General features: G+C 36.0%; 2 protein-coding genes across 3 annotated transcripts in view; one reads left to right on the top strand and one right to left on the bottom strand.

The window, feature by feature from the left end:
* The window catches only part of LOC148952714 (uncharacterized), an 89590-nt gene extending 72691 nt beyond the window's left edge, over positions 1-16899 (top strand). The window contains exons 4-5 of the mRNA XM_089087759.1: positions 3274-3333; positions 16413-16899. Of these exons, the coding sequence (XP_088943885.1) occupies positions 3274-3333; positions 16413-16535 (183 nt within the window). The 3' untranslated portion in view covers positions 16536-16899. The remainder of the gene's footprint in view (positions 1-3273; positions 3334-16412) is intronic.
* Positions 16900-18309: 1410 nt separating this feature from the next.
* Sou (required for meiotic nuclear division 5 protein souji) overlaps positions 18310-25275 on the bottom strand; it is a 79037-nt gene continuing 72071 nt past the window's right edge. Inside the window, exons 8-9 of one of the 2 annotated variants that reach the window (XM_089087373.1) lie at positions 20506-20666; positions 18310-18511 (exon numbers count right to left, since the gene is read on the bottom strand). In XM_089087373.1, the coding sequence (XP_088943499.1) occupies positions 18448-18511; positions 20506-20666 (225 nt within the window). In that variant the 3' untranslated portion in view covers positions 18310-18447. The remainder of the gene's footprint in view (positions 18512-20505; positions 20667-25275) is intronic. The other variant, XM_089087374.1, reaches the window with a different exon arrangement.

The following is a 25275-nucleotide window of genomic DNA, read 5'->3' as shown; positions in this document are numbered from 1 at the left end:
TTGAAAACAATCTTAAAACAAATATTTTCGGCTTTTTTTAGAAAAAAATGGCGTTTTTCAGTAAAAATATAGGAAATTCAAAGTCTAGGGTGGAAGGGGCAAAAAATTATGCATTAGAATCAGAGGAACACAATAAAGAGAACGGAAAGCTTACAAGATTTGGATCTATGGCGATTTAACTTGGGACGACAGAATGTAAAAAACACTAGTACCAATTATAGGGCAGTGTCTGGCAGCTTCTTTAAAAAATTGAAAATTTCAAATAAAATTGGATATTTGATGAGATTAATCAGCGATGCAATAATATGAACATTAGATTTCTCTTTAAGTGGTAATTTCTCAGTATTTTTTAATTTCAACAATAATTAAAAGTCAAAATCCAGTCTTCACAGAGCAGACGAGGTTGACTTGGAAAAATTCTGGTAGGTTAATCGGGTTATATAACATTGATGTGGTAGACCTACTGGGATAGCTGCTTTTTTCTCCCCTGCACCCTAAAGCACCTGAAAAGGCAAGATGACGTTTGTAATTTTCTTTTCAACACTAGCGCCAGTCCCTGCACCTTAAAGTACCTGAAAAAGCAAGTCGGCGTTTGAGATTTTCTTTTCAACTCTGGCGCCAGTTCCTGCACCTTAAAGTACCTGAAAAGACAATTTGGTGTTTTTGATTTTATTTTCAATACTAGCGCCAGTTCCTGCACCTTAAAGTATTTGAAAAGAAAAGTTGGCGTTTGTGATTTTCTTTTCAACACTAGCGCCAGTTCCTGCACCTTAAAGTACCTGAAATAACAAGTGGGCGTTTGTGATTTTCTTTTCAACACTAGCGCCAGTTCCGGCACTTCAAAGTACCTGAAAAGACAATTTGAGGTTTGTAATTTTCTTTTCAACACTAGCGCCAGTTCCTGCACATTAACGTACCTGAAAATACAAGTTGGCGTTTTTTAGTTCTTTTCAACACTAGCGCCAGTTATTGGACCATAAAGTACAAGAAAAAACAAGTTGGCGTTTGTGATTTTATTTTAAATACTTGCGCCAGTTCCTGCACTTTAAAGTACCTGAAAAGACAAGTAGGCGTTTGTGATTTTCTTTTCAACACTAGCGCCAGTTCCTGCACCTTAAAGTACCTGAAAAGACAAGTTGGCGTTTGTGATTTTCTTTTCAACACTAGCGCCAGATCATGCACCTTAAAGTACCTGAAAAAACAAGTTGGCGTTTGTGATTTTATTTTCAACACTAGCGCCAGTTCCTGCACTTTAAAGTACCTGAAAAGACAATTTGACGTTTGTAATTTTCTTTTCAACACTAGCGCCAGTTCCTGCACCTTAAAGTACCTGAAAAGACAAGTTGGCGTTTTTTAGATATTTTAAACACTAGCGCCAGTTACTGGACAATAAAGTACCAGAAAAAACAAGTTGGTGTGTGTGATTCTATTTTAAACACTAGCGCCAGTTCCTGCACTTTAAAGTACCTGAAAAGACAATTTGACGTTTGTAATTTTCTTTTCAACACTAGCGCCAGTTCCTGCACCTTAAAGTACCTGAAAAGACAAGTTGGCGTTTTTGATTTCTTTTCAACACTAGCGCCAGTTCCTGTACCTTAAAGTACATGAAAAAATAAGTTGGCGTTTGTGATTTTCTTTTCAACACTAGCGCCAGTTCCTGCACTTTAAAGTACCTGAAAAGACAATTTGACGTTTGTTATTTTCTTTTCAACACTAGCGCCAGTTCCTGTACCTTAAAGTACATGAAAAAAAAAGTTGGCGTTTGTGATTTTCTTTTCAACACTAGCGCCAGTTCCTGCACCTTAAAGTACCTGAAAAGACAAGTTGGCGTTTGTGATTTTCTTTTCAACACTAGCGCCAGTTCCTGCACTTTAAAGTACCTGAAAAGACAATTTGACGTTTGTAATTTTCTTTTCAACACTAGCGCCAGTTCCTGCACCTTAAAGTACCTGAAAAGACAAGTTGGCGTTTTTGATTTCTTTTCAACACTAGCGCCAGTTCCTGTACCTTAAAGTACATGAAAAAACAAGTTCGCGTTTGTGATTTTCTTTTCAATACTAGCGCCAGTTCCTGCACCTTAAAGTACCTGAAAAGACAAGTAGGCGTTTGTGATTTTCTTTTCATCACTAGTGCCAGTTCCTGCACCCTAAACTACCTGAAAAAACCAAAGTTGGTGTTTGTGATTTTCTTTTCAAAACTAGCGCTAGTCCCTGCACCTTAAAGTACCTGAAAACACAAGTTGGCGTTTGTGGTTCTCTTTTCAACACTAACGCCAGTTCCTGCACCTTAAAGTACCTGAAAAGACAAGTTGGCGTTTGTGATTTTCTTTTCAATACTATCGCCAGTTCCTGCACCTTAAAGTATCTGAAAAAACAAGTTGGCGTTTGTGGTTCTCTTTTCAACACTAGCGCCAGTTCCTGCGCCTTAAAGTATCTGAAAAAACCAGTTGGCGTTTGTGATTTTATATTCAATACTAGCGCCAGTTCCTGCACCTTGAAGTACCTGAAAAGACAAGTTGGCGTTTTTGATTTTCTTTTCAACACTAGCGCCAGTCCCTGCACCTTAAAGTATCTGAAAAAACAAGTTGGCGTTTGTGGTTTTCTTTTCAAAACTAACGCCAGTTCCTGCACCTTAAAGTACCTGAAAAGACAAGTTGGCGTTTTTGATTTTATTTTCAACACTAGCGCCATTTCCTGCACCTTAAAGTATCTGAAAAAACAAGTTGGCGTTTGTGATTTTCTTTTCAACACCAGCGCCAGTTCACATTCTTGTAAATTTGTCATGTTTTTTTATGAGATGTCAAAACGAAAACCCTTTAAAGCGGCTACTTTTGTAAACAAACCTGCAGCATAAGCATTGTACAGATAATTCTGGATTGGTTAGCGTTTTAAATAAACTTGAAGTAATTGTGAGGATCGAAAAAAAATTCATATTTTGTCTTAGGCTAAAAATTTAAAATTAGACTTAACTAGTTCTGTAGAATGATAAGTAATTGGCTACAATGGTTTTTTTTATATAATGACCTTTTTTATGTACAATTTAGTGATGGGTCAATTCGTATATAATGTTACATTAGATTATAAAAAATATAGCAAAGAAACAGCCAAAATAAACAATGACAATTATTTCGAAGTTCTCTCTCAGTTTTTATAAGCTAACTATGCTTCCACTATGTTATGCCATTTCAACATTACTTAATTATATTTTGTTGTGATGAACTATAGCGTTAATATTTTTATGCTTATTATAATTTTGCGCTATTTTCTTTTACAGCATAAAAACGAGTTATCACACTCCAAGAAGCAAATGCACAAAATGCCTGCAGTACACAAGGTAAATTTCAATTCAATTAATTATTGAGGTAAAAAATGATTAAATTTATATCTGACAGTGTTGCCATATCGTTGTAACCAGGGCTGTATCCAGACATTTTTTTGGGGGTGGGGTGGGGGGTTTACAAAAGGATTTTTTTCGGAAAAAATCTTTAAAAAACGCATCAAAATTTTGTTTATACTCATTTTTGCTACGTTTTTACGAGTCGGACAAACATTTCGGGGGTTTCCAATCCCCTAACCCTCCCCCCTAGATAAAAGTTTGACTTACACACAAATTTAATTTTTTTAACAATAAAAAACTTTAGCGTAAAGAGCGAGGCGTTGAGGAGGGGACAGCCCCTTTCATTTACGGAATAATTTCTGTTCGTTTTAAGTTTTAATGTCACTCCTTACTTCCACTTAAAAAAATTGTTTTTTTTTTATTTAATCATAATATAAAAGCCAACAAATTAATTTCATAATTCGATCTATCAAAGAATTATTTAGACCCTGCAATAAAATCAATACGATTATATATAACATAATTAGTGCATTAAATTGTATAGAAATTCCTATATTTATTTATTATAGTGTACTATGAATTAGTCAAGCTATTAATTTTGGGTTTGAAAGGGGCATCGGCCGAAAGACCCTACTTTGGACCAGATTTAAGATCCCACTAGAGATTTAATATCGTTACATGACTCTGATTTCAATAGCCTGTAACATGTCCACCTTGGTACTGAAATATGTATATTTAGTCTCTGTTTAAATTGGCTGTCTGGATAATATGCAGTCCTTGCCCAGTTCCGTTACTTCACAACAATGTAGAGGGCAGGGTAGGATTTAAAAAAAAATCAAGATGCAAAAAAAAAAGAGAATAACATTCAGCAAACAGACCTAAGGCAATGGGTAAATATCGCGTTGCAAGGTATTGGTCAAAATCTAGGGAAGAGTCATACCCCTCCCCCCCCCATTGATGCCACTAACCTTGCTCCCTGGGCTACGGGGGTACCCAAAAGGAAAAACTGTCGTTTCCTATGATTGAATTTTAGTGCTTTGACAGTTAAATATTTTATAATAAAAAAAAAAATTAAGCACAGAGCCAGAGAAAGAAACGAGAATATGTCAAGAAAGCCTGACTTTCGAACATGCTTTTGAATAATTTGGGGCCCTTGCCCTTAGTTACTCATGGGGGCATAGATGACATCTTAGGAATTTCATCCGATCTCTCATCTGGTTCTGGGGTTGCTTAGAGGCGCAAAACTGCTTTAATTATTACTCATTTCAGCGTTTAATGGTTGAATGTATCCGTTCGTAATGCTTAAAAAATGAAATTGAGAGACGAATAAAAGAAAAGAGAATGTGTGTCATTAGAAAGCCAGCCAATTTAATTTCATAATCTACAGTAGCCTACTTTTTTTTTAAAACCTATGGTAGCCTTTGAATACCGGCAGTAGTGTGCTACTTGAATCTAACGTTTCACGTGCAAAATACAATCATACAACTTATTAATTTTTTTATATCCAAATCACGTGATAAAAGCTTTGACTCTTATTGGTTCCGTTCTAATTGCCTTTATCAAAAAATTTTCCCTATTTTTGGACTTTCAGTTATTTTCTGTAACATTCATTGTGATACAAACCCTTAAGGTACAACTGAGTTTAAAATATTTTATATTTACTAGTATTTCCTGTTATAGAAGTGATGTGAACTCGTCAGTATCTGGCCATTTAGGGTCGAAACGGGTCAAAATTTTATTGAGGAAAAATTCCAGGAACAATTGAAAATGTATTTTTATAGCCTCCCCAATTCCTTAAGCCATACTGGGATGCCGTGTCCAGGGCTTTACCCGGAGAGGAGGGGGTTTGACCCCCCCCCCCCCTAAAAAAAACAACAAAATTGTCTGACTCGTACAAAAGTTGACAAAAATACATGTAAACACTTTTTGTTGCGTTTTATAGTGTTTTTGGTACCCCATTGCCCCTCCTGAATAAAATACCCCCTACCGAAAAGGAATCATGTATACGACTCTGGCCGTATGACAGTCATTCCTAAATATAAACCCAGTCCAGGAATATAGACCTATATTCTGCTATAGTCTACTAATTGAATCTGACCTTTCACATGCAAAATGCAGGCATGCAATTTGTTACTTTTTGCATACTCAAATCGCTTGGTAAAACCTTTGAACCTTGCTGCTTCCGTTCTGATTACTTTTATCGATGAACTTCCCCTATTTTTGCAATTTTCTGTTATTTATGTTAAGCATCATTGTCATGCACATCCTAAATTTCAAAAATTTTATCAAAAATTTCAAATAACTGACACATTAACATTTTAAACAAGGGTCCTTAAACAAGTGTCAATCTCATAAGTAAAAGTCAGGATGACATCTATAGTGGAAAGAGTCAACGTACCTTAGCTTGATTAGCAAATTATAATTGCAAGACCTTTGTAGGTCTTGCAGTAGGGGTAACTACTTTTTTTATTTTATATATTTTCCAAATTTTAGTTATTAGGTTCTATCCAATTTTCCACTTTCCTTTAAAGTTGTATTGTGAGCAAGCAGGAAAAGATTAATAAACGTCACTTTGTTTCTTAATGCTTCGTACAACTGAATTTAAGGGATTCGATACTTTAAAATTCACTTCGCGAATCTTAGCGTCGGCTAATTCTCTTGAAGACAAAGGGCTGATTAGCGAATTTATCCAGTACTACGGGGAAATCCTAAAGCAATTTTAGTAACGTTTATAGGGGATCTTAAAAGTGTCAACACTTCATAGAGCTAACAAGAGGCAAGTTTGAAGTAAAGACATAAAGATATAATGAAGATATCATAGGCAGCGCGCCAGCGCTGTCTAAGTAAAGAATGATGTGGGCACAATGTGTTTTTTTTTCTCCATACCCGGGCACTTCGTATCGAAGAAATCGTCGTAGAAACTTCGAAAAGGGCTCATTCGATTGGAAACTGGAGTGGCTAGTGCCCTTATTAATAGTTGAAAGTGATTGGAGGGCAACTAGCCCCCCCCCCTCACGCCCATCATTCCCCCAAACACATCCAATAAAAATTTTGAGATAGCCATTTTGTTCAGCGTAGTTGATTTCCAGATAGAAAATAGGTTTTTGAGGAGGACACTCCCCCACAACCCTCAGGGCAAGCGTTTGCCCTTTTTCATCGTCGAAAGTGATTGGATGGCAACTAGCCCCCCCCCCCACGCCCATCATTTCCCCAATCACATCCAATAAAAATTTTGAGATAGCCATTTTGTTCAGCATAGATGGTTTCCTGATAGAAAATATGTTTTTGAGGAGGACACTCCCCCACAGGCCTCAGGGCAAGGGTTTTAAGTTATGCCCTGGGGGCATATAAGGTTTTTATAAAAGGCGTTGTCGTAAAAATTTCAAAAAATGCTCATTCAATTGGAAATTCAAAGAGCTAGTTCTCATTATAATAGTCGAAAGTGATTGGAGGGCAACTAGCCCCCCCCACGCCCATCATTTCCCCAAAAACATCCAATCAAAATTTTGAGATAGCCATTTTGTTCCGCGTAGTTGATTTCCAGATAGAAAATATGTTTTTTAGGAGGACACTCCCCCACAGGCCTCAGGGCAAGGGTTTTAAGTTATGCCCTGGGGGCATATAAGGTTTTTATAGAAGGTGTTGTCGTCAAAACTTCAAAAAATGTTCATTCGATTGGAAATTCAAAGAGCTAGTGCCCTTTATAATAGTTGAAAGTAATTGTAGGGCAACTAGCCCCCCCCCCCACACACGCATCATTTCCCCAAACACATCCAATCAAAATTTTGAAATAGCCATTCTGTTCAGCGTAGTTGATTTCCAGATAGAAAATATGTTTTTGCGTGAAACTACCACAAGTCAGCATCGATAAATAAATGAAACCCAAAACGAACAGAAATTACAATAAATATCCGAGTCAAACTCAAAACGAGCAGAGATTAACATAAGTTGGGCGAAAAACCCCTATGTCTTCCCAAGCCCTGAACAAAATTTGTACTTTATTGAAAAAATACAAATGAATGTGGATTGTCAGTTTAATATACATATACTGATATTTAGTAATCAAAATGTTAATGTTATTTGATTTATTAAAGTTATAAAAGTAAGAACATTTATGTTTTTTCATTAAAGTGCAAATTTTTTTCTGGCCTTGGGAGGGCATAGGGGTTAAAAATGGTACAATGGACAAGATAGAGTGATTCTTTAAGTTATTGAATTCACTTAAAGCATTTCATATTTTCCTTTATTCTTCATTATCCTTGTATTTCTTATTCTTCCGTATTCTTTCGTATTTTTCCTGCTAAAGAAGTAATAAGAACTTGTCAATGCATTTGGGGTGGGATTCACATCACCAAAATCTTATTGGGGCAAACAGAGAAGACTTGCATCTTAGGCCGCATTTTTCCATTGCGGTGGACTTCCGATGAAGCTTGCTAAAATCTTTAGCCCTCGTCTAAGTGTGTAAGAGTATAGACATTGTTATATACATTGCGTCAATATACATACGTACCCCTCACATTCGTACCCCCTACATATGTACATACATATGTACTCCCTCACATTATATGTGCCCCTCACATTCCTCCGTTTACTCTTACAGAAAATTTTCAGCTGACAAGAGTTGAAATTTGCTTCCACAGCTGCATGTAACGTCGCTCGATGAAGACAAAAAGTTTTCACTGCCTCCCTCTGGAATATTCATGGATTCAGCCCAATCAGTAATGTGAAGTGTTTAAAATTTTCCGGCAGAGAAAAGCGTGCTTAATTTTTTTTTTTTTTTTTTTTTAAGTTAAACCCCAGGGAATTCTGATTTCAATCAGAGATTTTTTTCTTCTTCTTAAAGCCAGTGCTACATGAGTGGCGGGTTTCCGTTCTCCTCAGCCAAAAATATAACTTTTCTTTTATTACTACTGAGGAATTGGTTTTTCTTGTTTCCAATTTCTTTTCCTATTGTGAAGATTTTTTCAAGACAGCTTTAGAGAATTTGACTTTCAATCAGACTAGATTTCACTAAGCATAATCACTTAGTGTTTTGCATCACAGAATTCATCGTCACCACCTCTAATGCAAGCTGTTAGTGCACAGGCTCATGATTGCTACAATATGCACAATAATGCTAAATGTGTTGCACAACAATCTTGCAATGTTATTGTAATCACTCTTGTTTACGTATGACACAAAATTCATTGTATTTGAGAAAATACGCAATGCTGCATAATTGTGTGACAATCCCTGAAAATTAATTGGAATCTTGATACTACCACTACTAACATCTCACTGCAGCAACAAGCCACCTGAGGCCGATAGAGCTACTCACGCTCCTCCTCCGTCCCAATCTATTCAAAGCCTCTCTCTTTATCTTTACACCCTCCCAATAATTTCCCATTTCCCTTAAATCTTTCCTTACGACATCCTCTTAACCAATTCGGGGATGATCTGCTTTTCGTTTGATCCTACAGTTAACCGTAGCAGTTTTCAACCTCCAAAAGTAAACATATTTCCTCTGGTCATGTGTCACACTATTTTGCTGAGTGACCACATGTATCGGTAAAATTGCATAAGAAATTGGTCTTAAGAAAGGATTTGAAACTCCTTGGGAGGGTATGAAGAGGGAAGCGTGGAACCAATTGGGTTGGAGGAGGAGCGTCCACAGCAGTGTTACCCTTAAGTGGATAGGTGTGTAAGTTGTCGGTAGTAGTAGTAATAGTATAAGAATAATAAATATATTCGTGTAGTAAATTTTATAAGTAGAACGATCAATGTTTTATTAGAAGCAAAATGTGCCAAGTCCATGAAATAAATTTAATTTTTATGTTCCCTAAAAAACGACGTCGTGTCATGACATGTCGTGATGTCGTGGCAGACCTAAAACTGTAGCCGACAGGATAAATTATATATGTCACTAGCTTCATTAGCTTCAGATCTATCTATTTACCGGTGACCGGAGTTTACCCCCCCCCCCCCGGAAAATACCCCACACGGAAAGTACCCCCACGGAAAATACCCCCCCCTCCCCCGCGGAAAATGCTCCCCTCAGGAAAATACCCCCCCCCGTGAAAAATACCTTCCGGAAAATACCCCCCTCCCGTGAAAAATACCTTCCGGAAAATACCCCCCTCCCTTGGAAAATAAGGCTTTCCATATTTGAGAATTTTATTTGAGTTTTATTCTTTTTTATTTTCCGTAGGGGGAAGGAATTTTGGTACTTGTGTATTATACGCCACTCTCTCAAATTTATCCTGGGTAAAACTCGAAAACAAACCGGTTTCTTCGTTAGTTTCTTTCAGCTTAGCGTGAGACAAGACAAAGACAAGTGACAGAATAGATGGAAAATATATAATTTGGGTTATATATTTGCACATAAAGGGGGGGGGTGAATGTATTTGGACAGTTTTAACTCAGAAAATAATTCTTACTTCATGATATGCAGAATAATTGTACCTAACATATTTTGCATGCAGACCGGCTAAACTTTACCCCCCCCCCCCCTGATGTGCAAATATATAGCCCAAACTTGTTTCTGAAGTAAGGAAGAAACTAACGAAGAAACTGGTTTGTTCTCGAGTTTTATACACAGCATAAACTTGAGTGAGTGGCGTATAATACACAAGTACCGGATTTTTTCATGGAGAGTGAGCCGGATTTCCCGGTATTATTTAAAAACAATCATAAATTAAATTAAAAAAAAAACAAGTTTTTTCAACTGAAAATAAGGAGCAACATCAAAACTTAAAACGAATAGAAATTATTACCTATATGAGAGGAGCTGCCCCTTCCACAAGACCTTGCTTTTTACGCTAAAGTTTTGACTTTTTGTCCTAATTCTTTAAGAACGATTCCTGAAACACAATGGCCGTTTAATTAGAATACCAAGCTTTGTTTTAAAATTTATTTTAAAAAACAAGGTAAAAACATTAAATAAGTAACTACAGTAACTGCATTAAAAAAAATCATAAAATACGTTTGGTCGAACGAACGAACGGAATTCGACGTCCCACGGACGAAAATTTCTCTGAAGCCAGCTATTATTTTCGGTTGTCCGAACACATTCGGTGTTAATATCAAGAATACTTTTAGAAAGTAGCGTCAATTTTGGGTGGGGCTATGGGGGAGAATGTGTCCTCCTACATTTTTCTTTTCCCTTCTTAGGTTTAAAAAAGAACCTTTTTGGGGGGTATTTTCATTCAAAAACTGAAAAATTCCAATTCTCCCCTCTGATTTAAAGAAATTCCTTTTGATCCCCCTCCTCCTAAATTTTTTCCAATCGACGCCACTTTTTAAGCCAATGTTAGAAACTAAGGTTAGGTTTATCAGCTTATTGCTTCATAATTTAATAACCCAGCATCTACTAATTCATCCACAAAGGGTTGCACTTTCAATAATGTAAAATAAATGACTATTTTACGTATCATTCCTAAATGGGAATTACGGCAAGGGAGCATTTTTTCCAATTGCGCTATGAAAACTATTGTTTCAGATTTTTTCATTCTTATGCTTTTAACTCAAGAATAATCTTAGAAAACTACTGAAACAAAACAAGTATCCAAAATGTTTTCCCAATATTTCTCAGGTACTAAAAATTATGTTTGCTAATTTGATATCTTAATTCGATATCTAATTAGAATCATTAATAACAGTAAAGTAACCAAATATTTTTCTTTTGTGTCTAAGGGCCAAATTAAAGAACTAAAAATAAAATTGTAGTTTCTACCTTGTTAAAAGCTTTTTACTCATATAATATTACGATATACAAACTAACCATTTGTTTCATGGATCTTTTAACGACAGACCTAATTGGGAATTGTTTTTACGTTCTTGTCAAGACATTACGAGGGCCGGGAAAAACCCAGAATTTATAATTTTTTAATCCAGATATTTATGCAAAAGAAAGGGTGAAGGTTCTGGTCCCCCTCCCCTCTCTCGCTCCAGCTGTTATACTCATATGATTTTTTTGTGTACTTTTGAATTTAGTTCCTCTTTTCCCAACGTTGCTACCGTTCTAAAGCTGACAAAAAAGGTGCTCATGCAAATAAGGGGTTATTACACCCCTTAGAGAGAGAGAGAGAGAGGCAGAGGGAGAGGGAGAGGGAGGGAGAGAGAGAGAGAGAGAGAGAGAGAGAGTAAATTGGATTCATAAAGTGGCAAAGTCTCTCCTTTACAGTGGTTCAATCTTGTTGGCTACTCAGAGAGAGCACTAAAACTTTTAATTTACGTTCAACTGAGTCCTTCCCCGATTTTTTAGGATTATTGGTTTGATACGAATATTCTCTGGGAAAAAAACAATTAAACACAGACCTGTGATCTGCCTTCTCGAGGAAAAGCAAAATTCCATAATTTTTTAGATAAAAACTTGAAACTTTTACAAGAAGGTTCTCTGATGTATTGAATTTGATGGTGTAACTTTCATCAGAATCACTTGCTCTTTTGGGGTGTTTTCCCTATTTTTTTTAAATGAGCCAAATTTTCTCAGCCCCGTACTTTTGGAGCTCTGCTTGGAAAAACGGAGTCCTGGGTTCGATCCCCACCGGAGTAAGGTTGGGCGACAAGCTTGCTACTCCTCCCTGTAAAGAAGACCCAGCAATTGAAACGTCAATTCGACACCCTATGTACCAGTAGTAGCTCAGTAGGATCTTAATTTTTTTTTATTTATAGTACTTTCTGAAGCGTATCTTCAAAATGATTGGAATTTATGTGTTTGGAATCACCATAAGAAAAATAATCTTTTCATGCATGTATCATTTCCAAAACTACTTTTTTTAGAGTTTCGACTAATAGTGGCCCGTATTACTCCTTACTTACAATTTATTACTACGAACGGATTAAAACCAGTTTCTCTTAATATCAATTTATATTCGGTAAAATTCTGGTATTTTTGGGGCTTATTAGCAAATCGTGACAAGTTTTCAATGTACAGAATTTTATTAGTTTTGACGCAAAAACCTAAGTCATTTTGAAGTAAATGCTATAACGTGTTCAAAATGCATCATTATTAATTTTTCCTTTTATTATTCTAGTTTAGTTATTCGCTATTCTCTTTTGCTATGAAAAAGAACAGTAGGTGTTATAATTATGCATTCAAAGGGTTAGCTTTGTTTTTCAGTTTTCTTCAACCTGAGTTATTAAAGAAGTTAGAATCATGGTTTATTATCTTTGTCAACATTAAATGGGTTTTGAATCTTCAAAAGTAATTATATATTTCTAAGAAGGAATTTAACAAATGAAAATATAGAGAGAAAAACAGGTATAATATTTAACAAAGCAGTGGAACAAAAAAAAAAACTTTAGATAGGAAAAATCCGGATATTTCGACTCCAAGTCCGGGTATAATTCCAATTTGGTAATCCGATCTAGCAAAAAATAACATATTATATTCATTTGAAAAATTTATATTGCGTATGTTTAAATATTACACCCGGTTTTCTATCTATGTTTTCATTTATTAAATTATCTAATCTAAAGGCATTGTGGCCTAAGAAATTATTTTTTAATAAGAGAAAAAATAGTTATTTGGTAGCTCATTGGAACATCATTTATTATTTGATAATTTTTTAAACAGAGAATAAACCCTGGAACTAAAAAAGGTACAATGTTTTTTTTTTAAATTAATTGTTTTTACCTTTTTTAAAAAAGGTAAAATATGATTAGTGATTATGGTTACTAGCATCTTGTGTGTTTTCATATGTATTGTCTCATTTTGTCATGACATTGTCTCATTTTCATATGTATGGCTCAAATTATACGTATCAAACAATTCGTGGTAACAAACTGCAAGGAAGTAGCGACTCATGCTAATAGCAAACTAAACAATAATAAAAAGATTGCTCATAACAATGTCTGCGTCAAAAGAACCGGTTTATTATGATGATTCGAAATACATAAACATTTAGGTATATTAGGTAACATTTAGGTATTAAGGTAGCCATCAGTAGTTATGAGCCTGAGAATATTCGATTAGTTTTTGAAAAGGGGAAAAACAAACCCAAAAATCCGAGTAATCTGGATTAAAATGGAATCATCAAATTCAGCATATCCCCCAGAAAAAGTTAATGCAAAGGTGCCAAAATGCAAAAAGGCGCAAATCTACAAAAATGGAGATTTTGCATTTTTCTCAAGAATAATGGTCACGAATAAGGGTTTCTTTGTTTGTTTGTTGTTTTTTTTCGTTTTATTCTTTGCTTGCCTGTTTTTTTACGAAGTGATGATTATATAGAACCAATTTTTGTAGAAGAGTTGTAGAGCAAATTGTTGTACAATATTGAGAAACGGCTCTTTAGAACGGAAATTGAAAGTTCTGGTGCCCTTTTTAAGAAGCAAAAAAGATTGTGCCTCAACAAAGTATTGTTTTCTGTTATTTTGTGTCGCAAAATAGCAATTTGTCGAAAAAGGGCTAAAAGCCTAAAAATGAAAATTCTAAGATAGCGAAATAATTTAGAATTATAAAAAAAGATGTTGTTTTTTTATAAGTTTATAATTCCCAATTTCAAAGGCAGTGGGGCCGCAGTATGGTACAATTTTTTTTTTTTTTTTTTTTTTTTTTAGAGAGAGAGACAAATAAATAAATGTTCATGTTTCAACAATAATCGGGGGAACCCATTGGGTTGTATATGATTGTTTTTGCCATCCTTATGATCTACTAATATAAATTCACACCTCACCTATAAACCAGAAAAAAAGAATCATTAACAAATTCCCAGAAGGCGACGTTTCAACCCAACCTTGAAATGGCTAACAGTATCTGCTATCTTTATACCCTCCGCGAAAGAACTCCACAACTGCGATTCTGCAAAGCGCGGTACAGGGTATTTGCTCCTAAAAATGCACGTAGTCCATGCAAAATGAATAGTTAGTATAGATAGTCAAACAGTTCGTGGTAATGAACTGTAAGTAAGGAGCGACCCGGCTCAATATTAACCGAAACTCTAAAAAGAAATTTTGATACCAATAGATACATCAAAGGAATCAGATTTTTATGCTGATTTTGAACATATAAGTTTCATCAAGTTTAGTCTAACCCATCAAAAATTACGCGCCTGAGAAAATTTGCCTTATTTTCGAAAAAAGAGCCGAACACCCCCTAAAAGTCATAGAACCATAATAAAAATCACATCATCAAATTAAGCGTATCAGAGAACCCGATTGTAGAGGTTTCAAGCTCCTATCTGCAAAAACGTGAAATTTTGTATTTTTCGCCAGAAGAAAGATCACGGATGCGTGTTTATTTGTTTGTTCTTTTTTCCCAAGGGGTGATCGTTTCGACCCATTGGTCCTAGAATATCGCGGGAGGGCTCATTCGAACAAAAATTGAAAGTTTTAGTGCACCTTTTTAAGTGACTAAAAAATGGAGGGCAACTAGGCCCGCTCCCACGCTCATTTTTCCCCATAGTCACTCGATCAACATTTTGAGATAGTCATTTTGTTCAGGATGGTTAAAAACATAATAACTATGTCTTTGAGGATGACTTAATCCCCCACAGTCCTCGAGGGAAGGGCAGCAAGTTATGAGCTTTGCCCCTATGTTTACATGTAGTATTGGTTATTTGGAAGTATACAGATGTTTTTAGGGGGAATTTTTCTGGTAGTGGGGGGGGATCGGCAGTTACGTGGGAGGATCTTTCCATGGAGGAGGTTTTCATGGGGGAAGGAACATTGCTATGAAAGGGGCGTCGGATTTCCCAGCATTATTTAAAAAACGATCAGAAAGTTTTCAACTGAAAAATTTTTCGACTGAAAATTCAAAACTTAAAACATCAAAACTTAAAACGAACAGAAACTATTACGTATATGATTGGGTTCACCCCCTAGTCAATACCTCGCTCTTTGCGTAAATTTTTTTTTGTACTACCATAAGAGCTATTTATTCTAATTAACGGCCTTTGTGATTAAGGGGTCATTCTTGAAGAATTGGAAAAAAAAATCGAACTTTAGCGTAAAGAGCGAGGCATTGACTAAAAGGGGAAGCCCCCCTAATATACAAAATCAAAATATACGAATATAGAAGTTCGTTACGTAAGTTAATTCGTAAGTTACGTATATTTATCACTAATAAAAAAGTTCGTAAATAAAATTAAACAACTTTCGAGAAAGCCATTTAGCAAAAAAAAAAGTAAAATTAATATGCAAATTTTGTTTCAATTATTCATGTACGGTGAGCCAAAATCAAAACCTGCATTAATTTAAAAACGTTCAGAAATTAATTAAAAAACCAAGTTTTTTAAACTGAAAGTAAGGAGTTATATTACAACTTAAAACGAAAAAAAAATTATTCCTTATATGAAAGGGGCTGTCCCCTCCTCAACGCCTCGCTCTTTACGCTAAAGTTTTTTATTGTTTTAAAAAATATAGTTGTGAGAAAGAGTCAAACTTTAGCGTAAAGAGCGTGGTTTAAAGATTTATTTGACTATATCGATTCATTTGAGACTTGATGAAATTGTGTATCGAATATTTTGGAGGAGGGCTGGTAAATCTTGATGTAATGGGGGGGGGCTGCAGCCTTGAAAAAGGTGCTTTTCATCATAATTTTATAACTCTTCGCTAGCCTTCAGATATATGTAGAAGCTAGTTTGGGGGGATGGGGTTATATAATATTTTGAGTGGATAGTAGCCTTCCTCCTATTTCAGATAATCCTGTGTATGATATTAAAAAGGAAAAGAAAATTGAGGAAAAAAGGTTTTCTAATAAAAGTAAAGTGATATTAAAACTCAAAAAGAACGTACATTATTCCGTATAGAGGAGGATTGCCCACTCCCCCTTAACTATTTACACTAAAATTTAATTTTTGATTCCAACGCTTTAAGAACAACTGCTCAAATATAAAGGCGATTGGAAAGGTATATAAAGTACCTTTAAAGCACTATAAGACTTTAGCGTAAAGAGCAGTGAGTTAAGGAAGGGCAGCCACAATCACACACGGAATAATTTATGTTCTTTTAATTTTTAATGTCACTCTTTTCTTTCAAGTAAAACAACATTTTTTGTTTGACATGAAACAAGAATGGAACATTGCCATCTATAAAAAGTACCGCTCTACGACTTGTTCGAGAAATTGTTCATTAATATTGCTTCTTTTTTTCCACAGAAATCAAAAGAAGAGAAGAAGAGGCTACTGAAAAAGGAAAGACTACACAAAAAGAAAGAGCATGAGAGGAAGACTCATAAGAAAAATGACAAGGAGAAGAAAAAAATTTATAAAAAGTATTAAAGTGTAAAAATTTTACAATTGACCTTATTCTAGGTCAGCGCTGCCACGTGGATTAATTTTTAGCATGGAAATTTGAAAAGATATTATCAGCAAATGTGAATTTTACACGTCATTTCTTGAAAAAAATTCTCTAGATTTTTTGCCACAAAGTGGACAATTTTTTCGATGATTTTTTAATTGCTGATAATAATGAAAAAATGGGAGACCTGATCCAAAATAGTCTACTAGAGGCGCTGACCTTGCCTAGGAGTCATTTGAGCTGTTGTTGATCCTATACTTTCAAGAGTTTCAAAAAACTTTCTTTACAATTAAATTCAATTTTGTAATCAAGTTGTATCTATAGATTAGAAATGTATAATTTCTATTCCTTTTTCGTTTCGCAGACCACCTCTTCTAGAGTGAATATTGAATTTTTTTTCTGCTACTATTGTGAAAATAGCGACGAAGACCACACTGCCTTTCCATAACAAACAACAAAAGTGCGAAGAACAATAGGGAAATATTTTTGCAAGACAGTGGAGATAATTTGAATGAATATTTCAGCCCTATGTCCAAGGGCCGTCCTCAGCAAGACAAAAATATATGAAAGAAAAAAGACTCACAACAACATGCAACCAATAAAACTGAAAAGTAAAAATTTTTCAAAGCAGTCCTAGCATCCTTAGTTCAGCGAAGTTCAACCAGGACTCTGATTGAACTTCGAAAGAGTCCTGGTTGAAGTTCGCTGAAGTAAGGATGCTAGGACTGCTTTGAAAAATTTTTACTTTTTGGTTTTATTGGTTGCATGTTGTTGTGAGTCTTTTTTCTTTCATATATTTTTGTCTTGCAAATTATCTCCACTGTCTTGCAAAAAGATTTCCCTATTGTTCTTCGTACTTTTGTTGTTTGCTACTATTGTGCTGGCTACTAATGAGGAGGGTTGATAACCGTCAATCGTAACTAAAAAATTGCTAAGTTTTTCTTCATCGGTTCATCTGTGAGAAAAATTGTAAAGAGCTAATACTTTAAAAACCGAGCAACGGACAGCCCATTCTTTCGCAGTTGACATTAAACTGGCCTATCTATAAAAACTGATCTATCCATAGCTAGATATGGTAGTCGGCCGGCTAAAGAGCTCGTAGCCAGAATATCCCTAGATATTTGGGTTACCAGCGTGATATTTTTCTTATTAGTTTTTGTATTATTATTTTTTTTATTTCAGTTTTATTATTATTATTTTTTTTCAGTGTTTTTTTTTATATTTTTTATTATGAAATGTGCAAAACAGGTGACAACCCAACAATATCAAGTGACAACCAACCGTCCAGAAAAAAAAATCCAGAAAATACTTAAAGCCAGGTCTGAAGATAATTATCGAGTTTAAATTAAAAGAGATAACAAAAAAAGACAACAACACAGTGTTAAAGCCTCATCTTTACTGACATTATCCACCGTGCCAGCAGTAGGGCCGGCTTCGATTGGACTGCCAATCATAGCCTTGGAGATTTTCGAAGGCTCGCCAATTATAGCTGCCGGTCCAGTAATGACCCACCTATAAAAAATGCTGCTGAAAGGGTGAATGATGTCAATCAAGGCGAGGCTCTAGTAATTACAAATTTCAGTTAGGGAGTTCTATAAAGAAAGGTTAAAACCAAAATTGTCACTCAAACGGTTATGTGTTGCCACTTGCACACATATTTTGCCACTTTTTGAATCAACTTTTGGCCTTTTCCAGCTGCAAAATATTGATAGCCCTACCTGCGACTGTTTTTCAAAGAAAATATAAAAATGAAGGTAAAAAAAGTCATGACGTTTATTTTGAACTTAGTAAAGTGAATCGGTTCACCACATGTGTCTAATTCCTTAAAATATAACCAGTTAAAGTTTTCAGGAGAGGAAATTACAAAATCATAAATAGTATATACAATCAATTTTAGAAATATATTTGTCTTGCGTCAGCTGGATTCTGTTCCATAGGACAATAAGGACACTTGAATCTGGAAAAAAAAAATCAGACCTATTTATTAGAAAAGAACTCGAATTATTTATCAACACAAATCTGAAAAATATCTAGAATCCGAAAAAAGGGAAAAAATTGTAAAAAATTCCGAATGTTTATGACTGATTATCATTTTCCATCCTCAGGTATAAAAAAAGAATGGAAAGGAAAACCTAAGACATCGGTACAAAAACAACAAGAAAAAAAAAGATATGAGCAAATAGACATAGCCTATAGGACAGAAGTAAGACAGAAAAAATAAAATATGCTATTTGATTCAATATTCTTTTCAATCTATAATAGCTATGACTGCCACGATTGCCTCCCTACTTTCCTCTCTAATGGGATCCCAGATATTGCCCTAGGCTTTATATATAAGTTAGCAAAATTTTATTTTATTCTTTTTGAATAAAATACTTGGTATAATAAACCAACGATCGAAGAGAAATCAACACACAAAATCAATCACAAATCCAAAAAATCAGCAAACTAGTGTATACAGCGTACGGCTGCAACTGGCTACACTAAGGGGACTGGGACGTCATTGCCATGGCAGTGACTGTTATATTTGGAAAGAGCATTGAAAGAAGAATGTAATGGTGTATATTTTTATCCTATTTGTTATCTATCCTAACCTTAAACAAAAAAGCATTAAAAAAAACAGCGCAGATTAAAAAGGGAAGAATGAAAAAGGAAGAGTAACTAAGTACTGATAGGGAAGCGTAGATTTGTTAGGGAAGCGTGAATAGGGAAGCGAGGCGACGTCACCGAAGCCACGACGTGAAATTCAGCTGATACTTCTTATTGAAAGTGCAATTCTCTTAATTATTATAAAAAGCTTCTCATATTTTATGTTATACTTTATGTCTCATATAACATACTCTATTTTAAATACATATTCTAAGTTTACATATTTAAAAATGTATTTAAATGTATCAAAATTTATCAATAGCACACGGAGCTTTTATTAGATGTTAAAACGGTTATTTTGGTCAGAGTAACGAATTTTTAATCTGTATCGGAAACAGAAACAAACTAAATATTCTCCTATCCGAAGACGTTTTTTTTTCCTATGGGCATGAAATTCGGCTTTCAAATTGAAACTTGACTCTTGTCAAAAGCTGGCTTAGTTCAAAATTGGAAGTTTTTTTTTTATTTCCTTAAACTGAATATTTAACAAACCTAACTTTTGTCTGCATGGCAACATTTGTTGATCGAGTGATGTGAAAACCAGAAGGTGAAGCGAAATTTGACTCCACTCAGAAAATGGCTTAATTCCAAATTGAATGATTATTTAATTTCTTCTACTCAACAGTCGATGAACCAGAAGTTCGTGAAGCAAATATTCACTCAGACGGCAAACATTTTTGATCGAGTGAAGTAAAATCCGGAAGGCAAAGCGAAATTCGACTCCTTTCAAAACCCATTTTCAAAATCGGCACGGAAGATAATTGATAACAGATAAACTGTTACCAAGAGCCGCTGAAAAACTAGAGCCGTGATTTCCAACGTAGGGCACAAGCCCTATTAGTAAGGCATGGCAATATTTTCTTGGGTCATGGGCAGGAGGTGCTCCCCTTGGCTGAGTATACTTTAGAGCCTTAATTTATTTGCAATGATCCTATACATTTTATAAAAGGTGTTGTACTCAGACAATAGTTTTCATATAAATAAATATGCCAAGAGGACGACCCGAAAAAAGATACCAAGTTAACGGCCTTTTAAGATTCCTTCAGGGGAATACACGTAAGATTTGGAATAGCAAATTTTACATATCTACATATCACGAGGGGGGCATCAGAGTTTTAGAAATGGTGGGGCATGGCCCAAAATCGGTTGGGAACCATAGAACTAGAAGCATTAAATAGAAAAAAAAACTTTTTTCTCCACTTGTTCTAAGTATCTGCTTAGGGGTTGAATTTAAATTATGACTTTTATACAAAATCAGAGGCGAATTTGCTGGCAAAATCCAAAGAAAAAAAAACAACTAACTTCACTTGCCTGCTATTGGACAAACGTGCAAGGGCGTCTTTTGATATGGCATGACCACAGACAAGACGGGTAGGAGGGTTCGATTCTGTACTTTGCTGTCGCAGAATAGGGCACGCAAAGATCGAATGAAATCGACATTTTGTCCCAAGATCAACTTCGATCTAAAAAAAGATCCACAATGGGAGTTATACGGCATGCAAAACTAAAACAGTCTTATTTGACGGATTATAAAGAAAATGATTATAAGAAAATAACGGATTAATGATTGAAAATAACGGATAAATGACGGATTATAAGAAAATGATATAAATAGTAAAATAAGAGTTAAAAACATTGGGTACTTGACTATTATAGTGCCGACCACTCAAGTTGTTCATCCATAGACATATTGTAGAACCAGTTCCTTCGTTAGTTTCTTTCAGCTTAGCGCGAGACAAGACAAAGAGAAATGACAGAATAGATGGGAAATATATAATTTGTATATATTTGCACATTAGAGGGGGGTTTGGTATAGTATTTAGACAGTGTGAAACTAGAATCAGAATCAGTTTAATGAAAACAGCTGTTAAAGACACATTAAAAAAATGCGCTAAAAGGCGCCATATTTTATTAAAAACACTTGTAAAGAAAGGAACAAAGGAGTTACTGAGTCTGTTTGTGCGCCAAGAGACGGGCATAAGCTTGCTTTTACTTCTGGTATTTCCGCGGACAGGCATTTCAGATAGTAATATTGTCCGATGTAAAGGACTAGACAATAAAAACTGGCCAAAATGAATCATCAGCTGAAAACGGTGATCCCGAAGGCTTGGTATTTCAAGTGACTTCAGAGCGGAGCTGTAATCTACATATTTGCCACAAAGAATGACCTTTACAGCTCATTTCTGGATCCCCTCCAAATCATCACTTAAATAATCCATGTGATGAATTTGCGGGCCCCAGACGGGACACGCATATTCAAGGATGGGTCGAATAAAAGTGAGGTACGCCGTTTTCAATTCAGTTGACATATTGGAAAACCAAGACGGCGCATCGCCACTAGTGTCCGCATAGCTTAATGCCCCTTCTTTACCAGCTCTTGTACGTAAATAGAGAACGAACAGTCCACACTTAAGGTGACGCCCAAGATAGTCACACACGAAGCGGAAGGGAACAAAGTCAAGGGGCAGGTAAAATCGCGTTTAAGCGGGTTAAACCTCAACTTTTAATTTATTCTCGTTAATTTGAAGATTGTTAGCAGTACACTTTGATTTAAACTGATCGAAAAAATTTGGGTCAAACTGGGCTACAGCTTGCGAATCCTTTACTTGGTATTTTAAGAAGCGCAGACAAATCATCGATGAATTTAAAGCGATCGTCGAAGCCAGAAAGGACGTGGTTGATAACTGCCAGAAAAAGAAGAGCTGCTAATCTGGTACCTTGTGGGGCACCACATGTAATTTCCACCCATTCCGATTCAATATAACCGGGAAAAAGGGCGGACACTTTTTATACCTGTGACGTAAGAAATCAACTACCAATAGGAGGATGTGCTTACGGGCACCCATTGACTTGAGATTCTGGGCGGCAAGAGGGTGCTTCATCAAATCAAATGCCTTCGGTAGTCTACCAGAAGCAAACCAACAAAAGAGCTGCATCCCTTCAAGCAACCGTAATGGAAGGGGTCAAGTGACGGTGAAATTTGCGTAAGAGGTTCACGATATATGAAAGATTCTGCAACCTTAGCAAAGTTCGGTGTGATCGAAATAGGTCTTAACTGATCACATGTCTTAGGTCCTTTAACTTTGGGTATTACGCGAACATAGGCTCGCTTCCAAGTATCGGTAAAAGTTTGTTCACTGAAGCACTGATTGATGATCGATTCCAATGGCTTGGCTAGAAACAAGGCATATTCGCGAATAAGTTTGACCGGCGACTCCCCAGGGTAGGATGAACAGTTCGGTTTTAGTTTTTTAAGTTCTTTAAAAACAGCAAATTCGGTAAACTTTTTTATTTCGTCAGTTTCACAATCGACTAAGAGTTAACCAGTTCGGCCTCCGTAATTGAGGGGTAGGTAGTACAAATGCCAGCAAAGAACTCGTTCACGTCTGAAGCGCTCGTAAGAAACCCGTCAGGCTTAGGTATTTTTAGGTCACTGTAAACTGACTTGCCAGTCATCTGTTTCACTGTGGAATGCCACTTCCGACTGCTACTTTGGAGAAGGGGTAATATCTTCTCCCAAACATAATTTCTTCGCTTGAAACGATTAACGGCCACGATTCGGTTTCTAAGTTTCGCCGCCGCGGCTATTTGTCCGGAACTGTGCAGCCTGCACCTCATCTTGATCATTTGTTTGAGATCGCTTGTGATCCATGGCTTATCGGACTCACTTACCACTACAACTTTTGTGGGAAAAAACTTGTGGAACACCTCTAACAGAAAAGAGTTAAACTGCTGAAATTTATTATTCAGGTTTACTATAGAACACAGATCGTCGAAGCAGTGAGTCCCGATCCACAGACCGAAATCACAGATTGATTGTGGGTTAAGCGTACGAATACTCACATTGGTTTTCTTTGGCTTCTTTTGGTTATTTTTGGCTTGCCAAAGGATTACATAATGATCTGAACTCTGGAGAGGACCTGACGACCGACGGGAGTAATAATTGTCACTCACGTTTGTAAAAATTAGTTCTTGAGTACTGCCACTCTGGTGCGTAGCAGTGGTAACTCCCTGCTTCAGATCAAGGACACTAGATACCCATTGTCTGTTTGTCTAGTTAAAATCGTAACATTTCTTACTTCATAATATGCTGAATAATTGTAACTAACACATTTTACATGCAGATCCACTATATTTTACTATCATCTAACCATCATCATTACCACCATCAGCTAAACATCATCTTATAGAAGGTTAAGGTGGGAGCTTCCACCACTTACATACAATAAACTTGTATTCTTTTTTTGTTTTACCGTCACTTTTTTCTATCAGAAAATTACATGGATTCTAGGAATGATCACAAAATACTTCTGCAGGCCAGCCTGATTTTTAAGCACAATGACAATGGTTTTTGAGTTGAAATTAGCAAAATCATCATAACAGGCAACAGACCAGCCAGATCACCGGTTGCTTCGTACGTCTATTCATTCATATCTCTCCCCCGCATCCTCTAAATTGTAGCCTTCTGGAAGATTCTTACAAATGCTGATAAATTGAAAATCCGCTCCACTTTCTTCCGTTTCGCAAAATATCTACTGAGATATCCAATTCGGACACGCAGATCAAAGCTAATCAATAGTCTTCATAGAGCAGATCCTGTTATAGCTGTTGCAAAACAAATAGAGAAACACAACCGAAATATTTCAAACCACGTAGGAAACAACTCCTTCAGCACTAATGACACTGTCATAGTTGTATAGTGCTTTTTTTTGTTTCTCACTTTTCTTTTTGCATGAGGAGGGTTTTCGATATATAATAATAATAATTGTATTGGCTTAAGTATAAATTAAATATAAAAAAAACAAGTTTTTTCAACTGAAAGTAAGGAACAATATCAAAACTTAAAACGAACAGAAATAATTACCTACATGAAAATGATTGCCCCCTCCTCAATACCTCGCTCTTTACGCTAAAGTTGTTTTCTTAGAATTTTAAAAAAAGATGTATTATTCTAATTAAACGGCCCTTGTGTTTCAGGAGCCGTTCTTAAAGAATTCGGACACAAAGTCCAATTTTAGCGTAAAGAGCGATGTCTTGAGGGGGGGGGTCAACCTTATCATATACGTAATGATTTCTGTTCGCTCAAAGTTTTGATATTGCTCCTTACTTTCAGCTGAAAAAAACTTTTTTTGTTTTTTCGTTTAATTTCTGATTGTTTTTAAATTTGCCGGGAAATCCGGCTCCCCTAAATGGAAAATTCACCCCCCCCCATGGAAAGTTCTTTCTAAATAAAATACCCCCCCCCCCCTGCCAGGAAACTCCCCCAAGACAATTCCCTTCTAGCTGAAAATTCCACTGGAAAGTTTCTTGCGGACGATTCCGGAAGAACTTTTTTTTTCTTAGCTAACTTTCATTTAAAAAATACCTTGATTTCTGATTGTTCTAAAATCATGCCGGATATCTCCTCGTCTATGAAAAAGTTTTCCCGCAAATAGCCTCTCCCCCGCCCCCTGATAGAAAGTTTATTCCGCAGGAAGTTCCTCTGGAAAATTCATCCCGTGGAAAGCTCACCTATGGGAAATTTTCTGTCGTGGTAAATCCTCCCCTCTCCTCTACTGAAAGATACTCAAGACAATTTCACCCGGTAAAGAATTTCCGCCGGATGATTCCCCTGAACATCTCCACATGTAAAGTGAGTCGATAATGAGAAAGTAGGACAAATGAAAATAATTTCGTACAGGACTTCTGGCAAACTCCCCTTGGAGACCCCCCCCCCCTTAAATTCGCTTCCCACGGAAAATTCTCCCCGTGTAAAAGCCCCACGGCGAAAATCCCCCCTCAAAGTGCTGATATACTTCCCAATAACAAATGCTATACGTTAACAATGGGCAAACTTCAAGACTTACAGACCTTTCCCCAGGGGCTGTTGGAGGTTACGTTATCCCCAGAGGCATAGTTACTGGGTTCTTGAACTATGCTGAAAAAAACCGCTATCTCAAAATTTTGAAAATTTTTATCGGTCGACTTTGAGGAAAAAAGGGGGTAGAAGAGGGGCTAGTTGCCCTCCAAAATTTTTGGTCACTTAAAAAGGGCAATAGAATCTTATATTTCCGTTAGAATGAATCTTTTCCC

Source organism: Artemia sp. Qi Xiang Cuo, chromosome 4, assembly GCF_049724085.1.
Source record: "Artemia sp. Qi Xiang Cuo chromosome 4, ASM4972408v1, whole genome shotgun sequence".
Taxonomy (NCBI): Eukaryota; Metazoa; Arthropoda; class Branchiopoda; order Anostraca; family Artemiidae; genus Artemia; species Artemia sp. Qi Xiang Cuo.
This window is presented reverse-complemented; position numbering and strand designations above follow the sequence as displayed.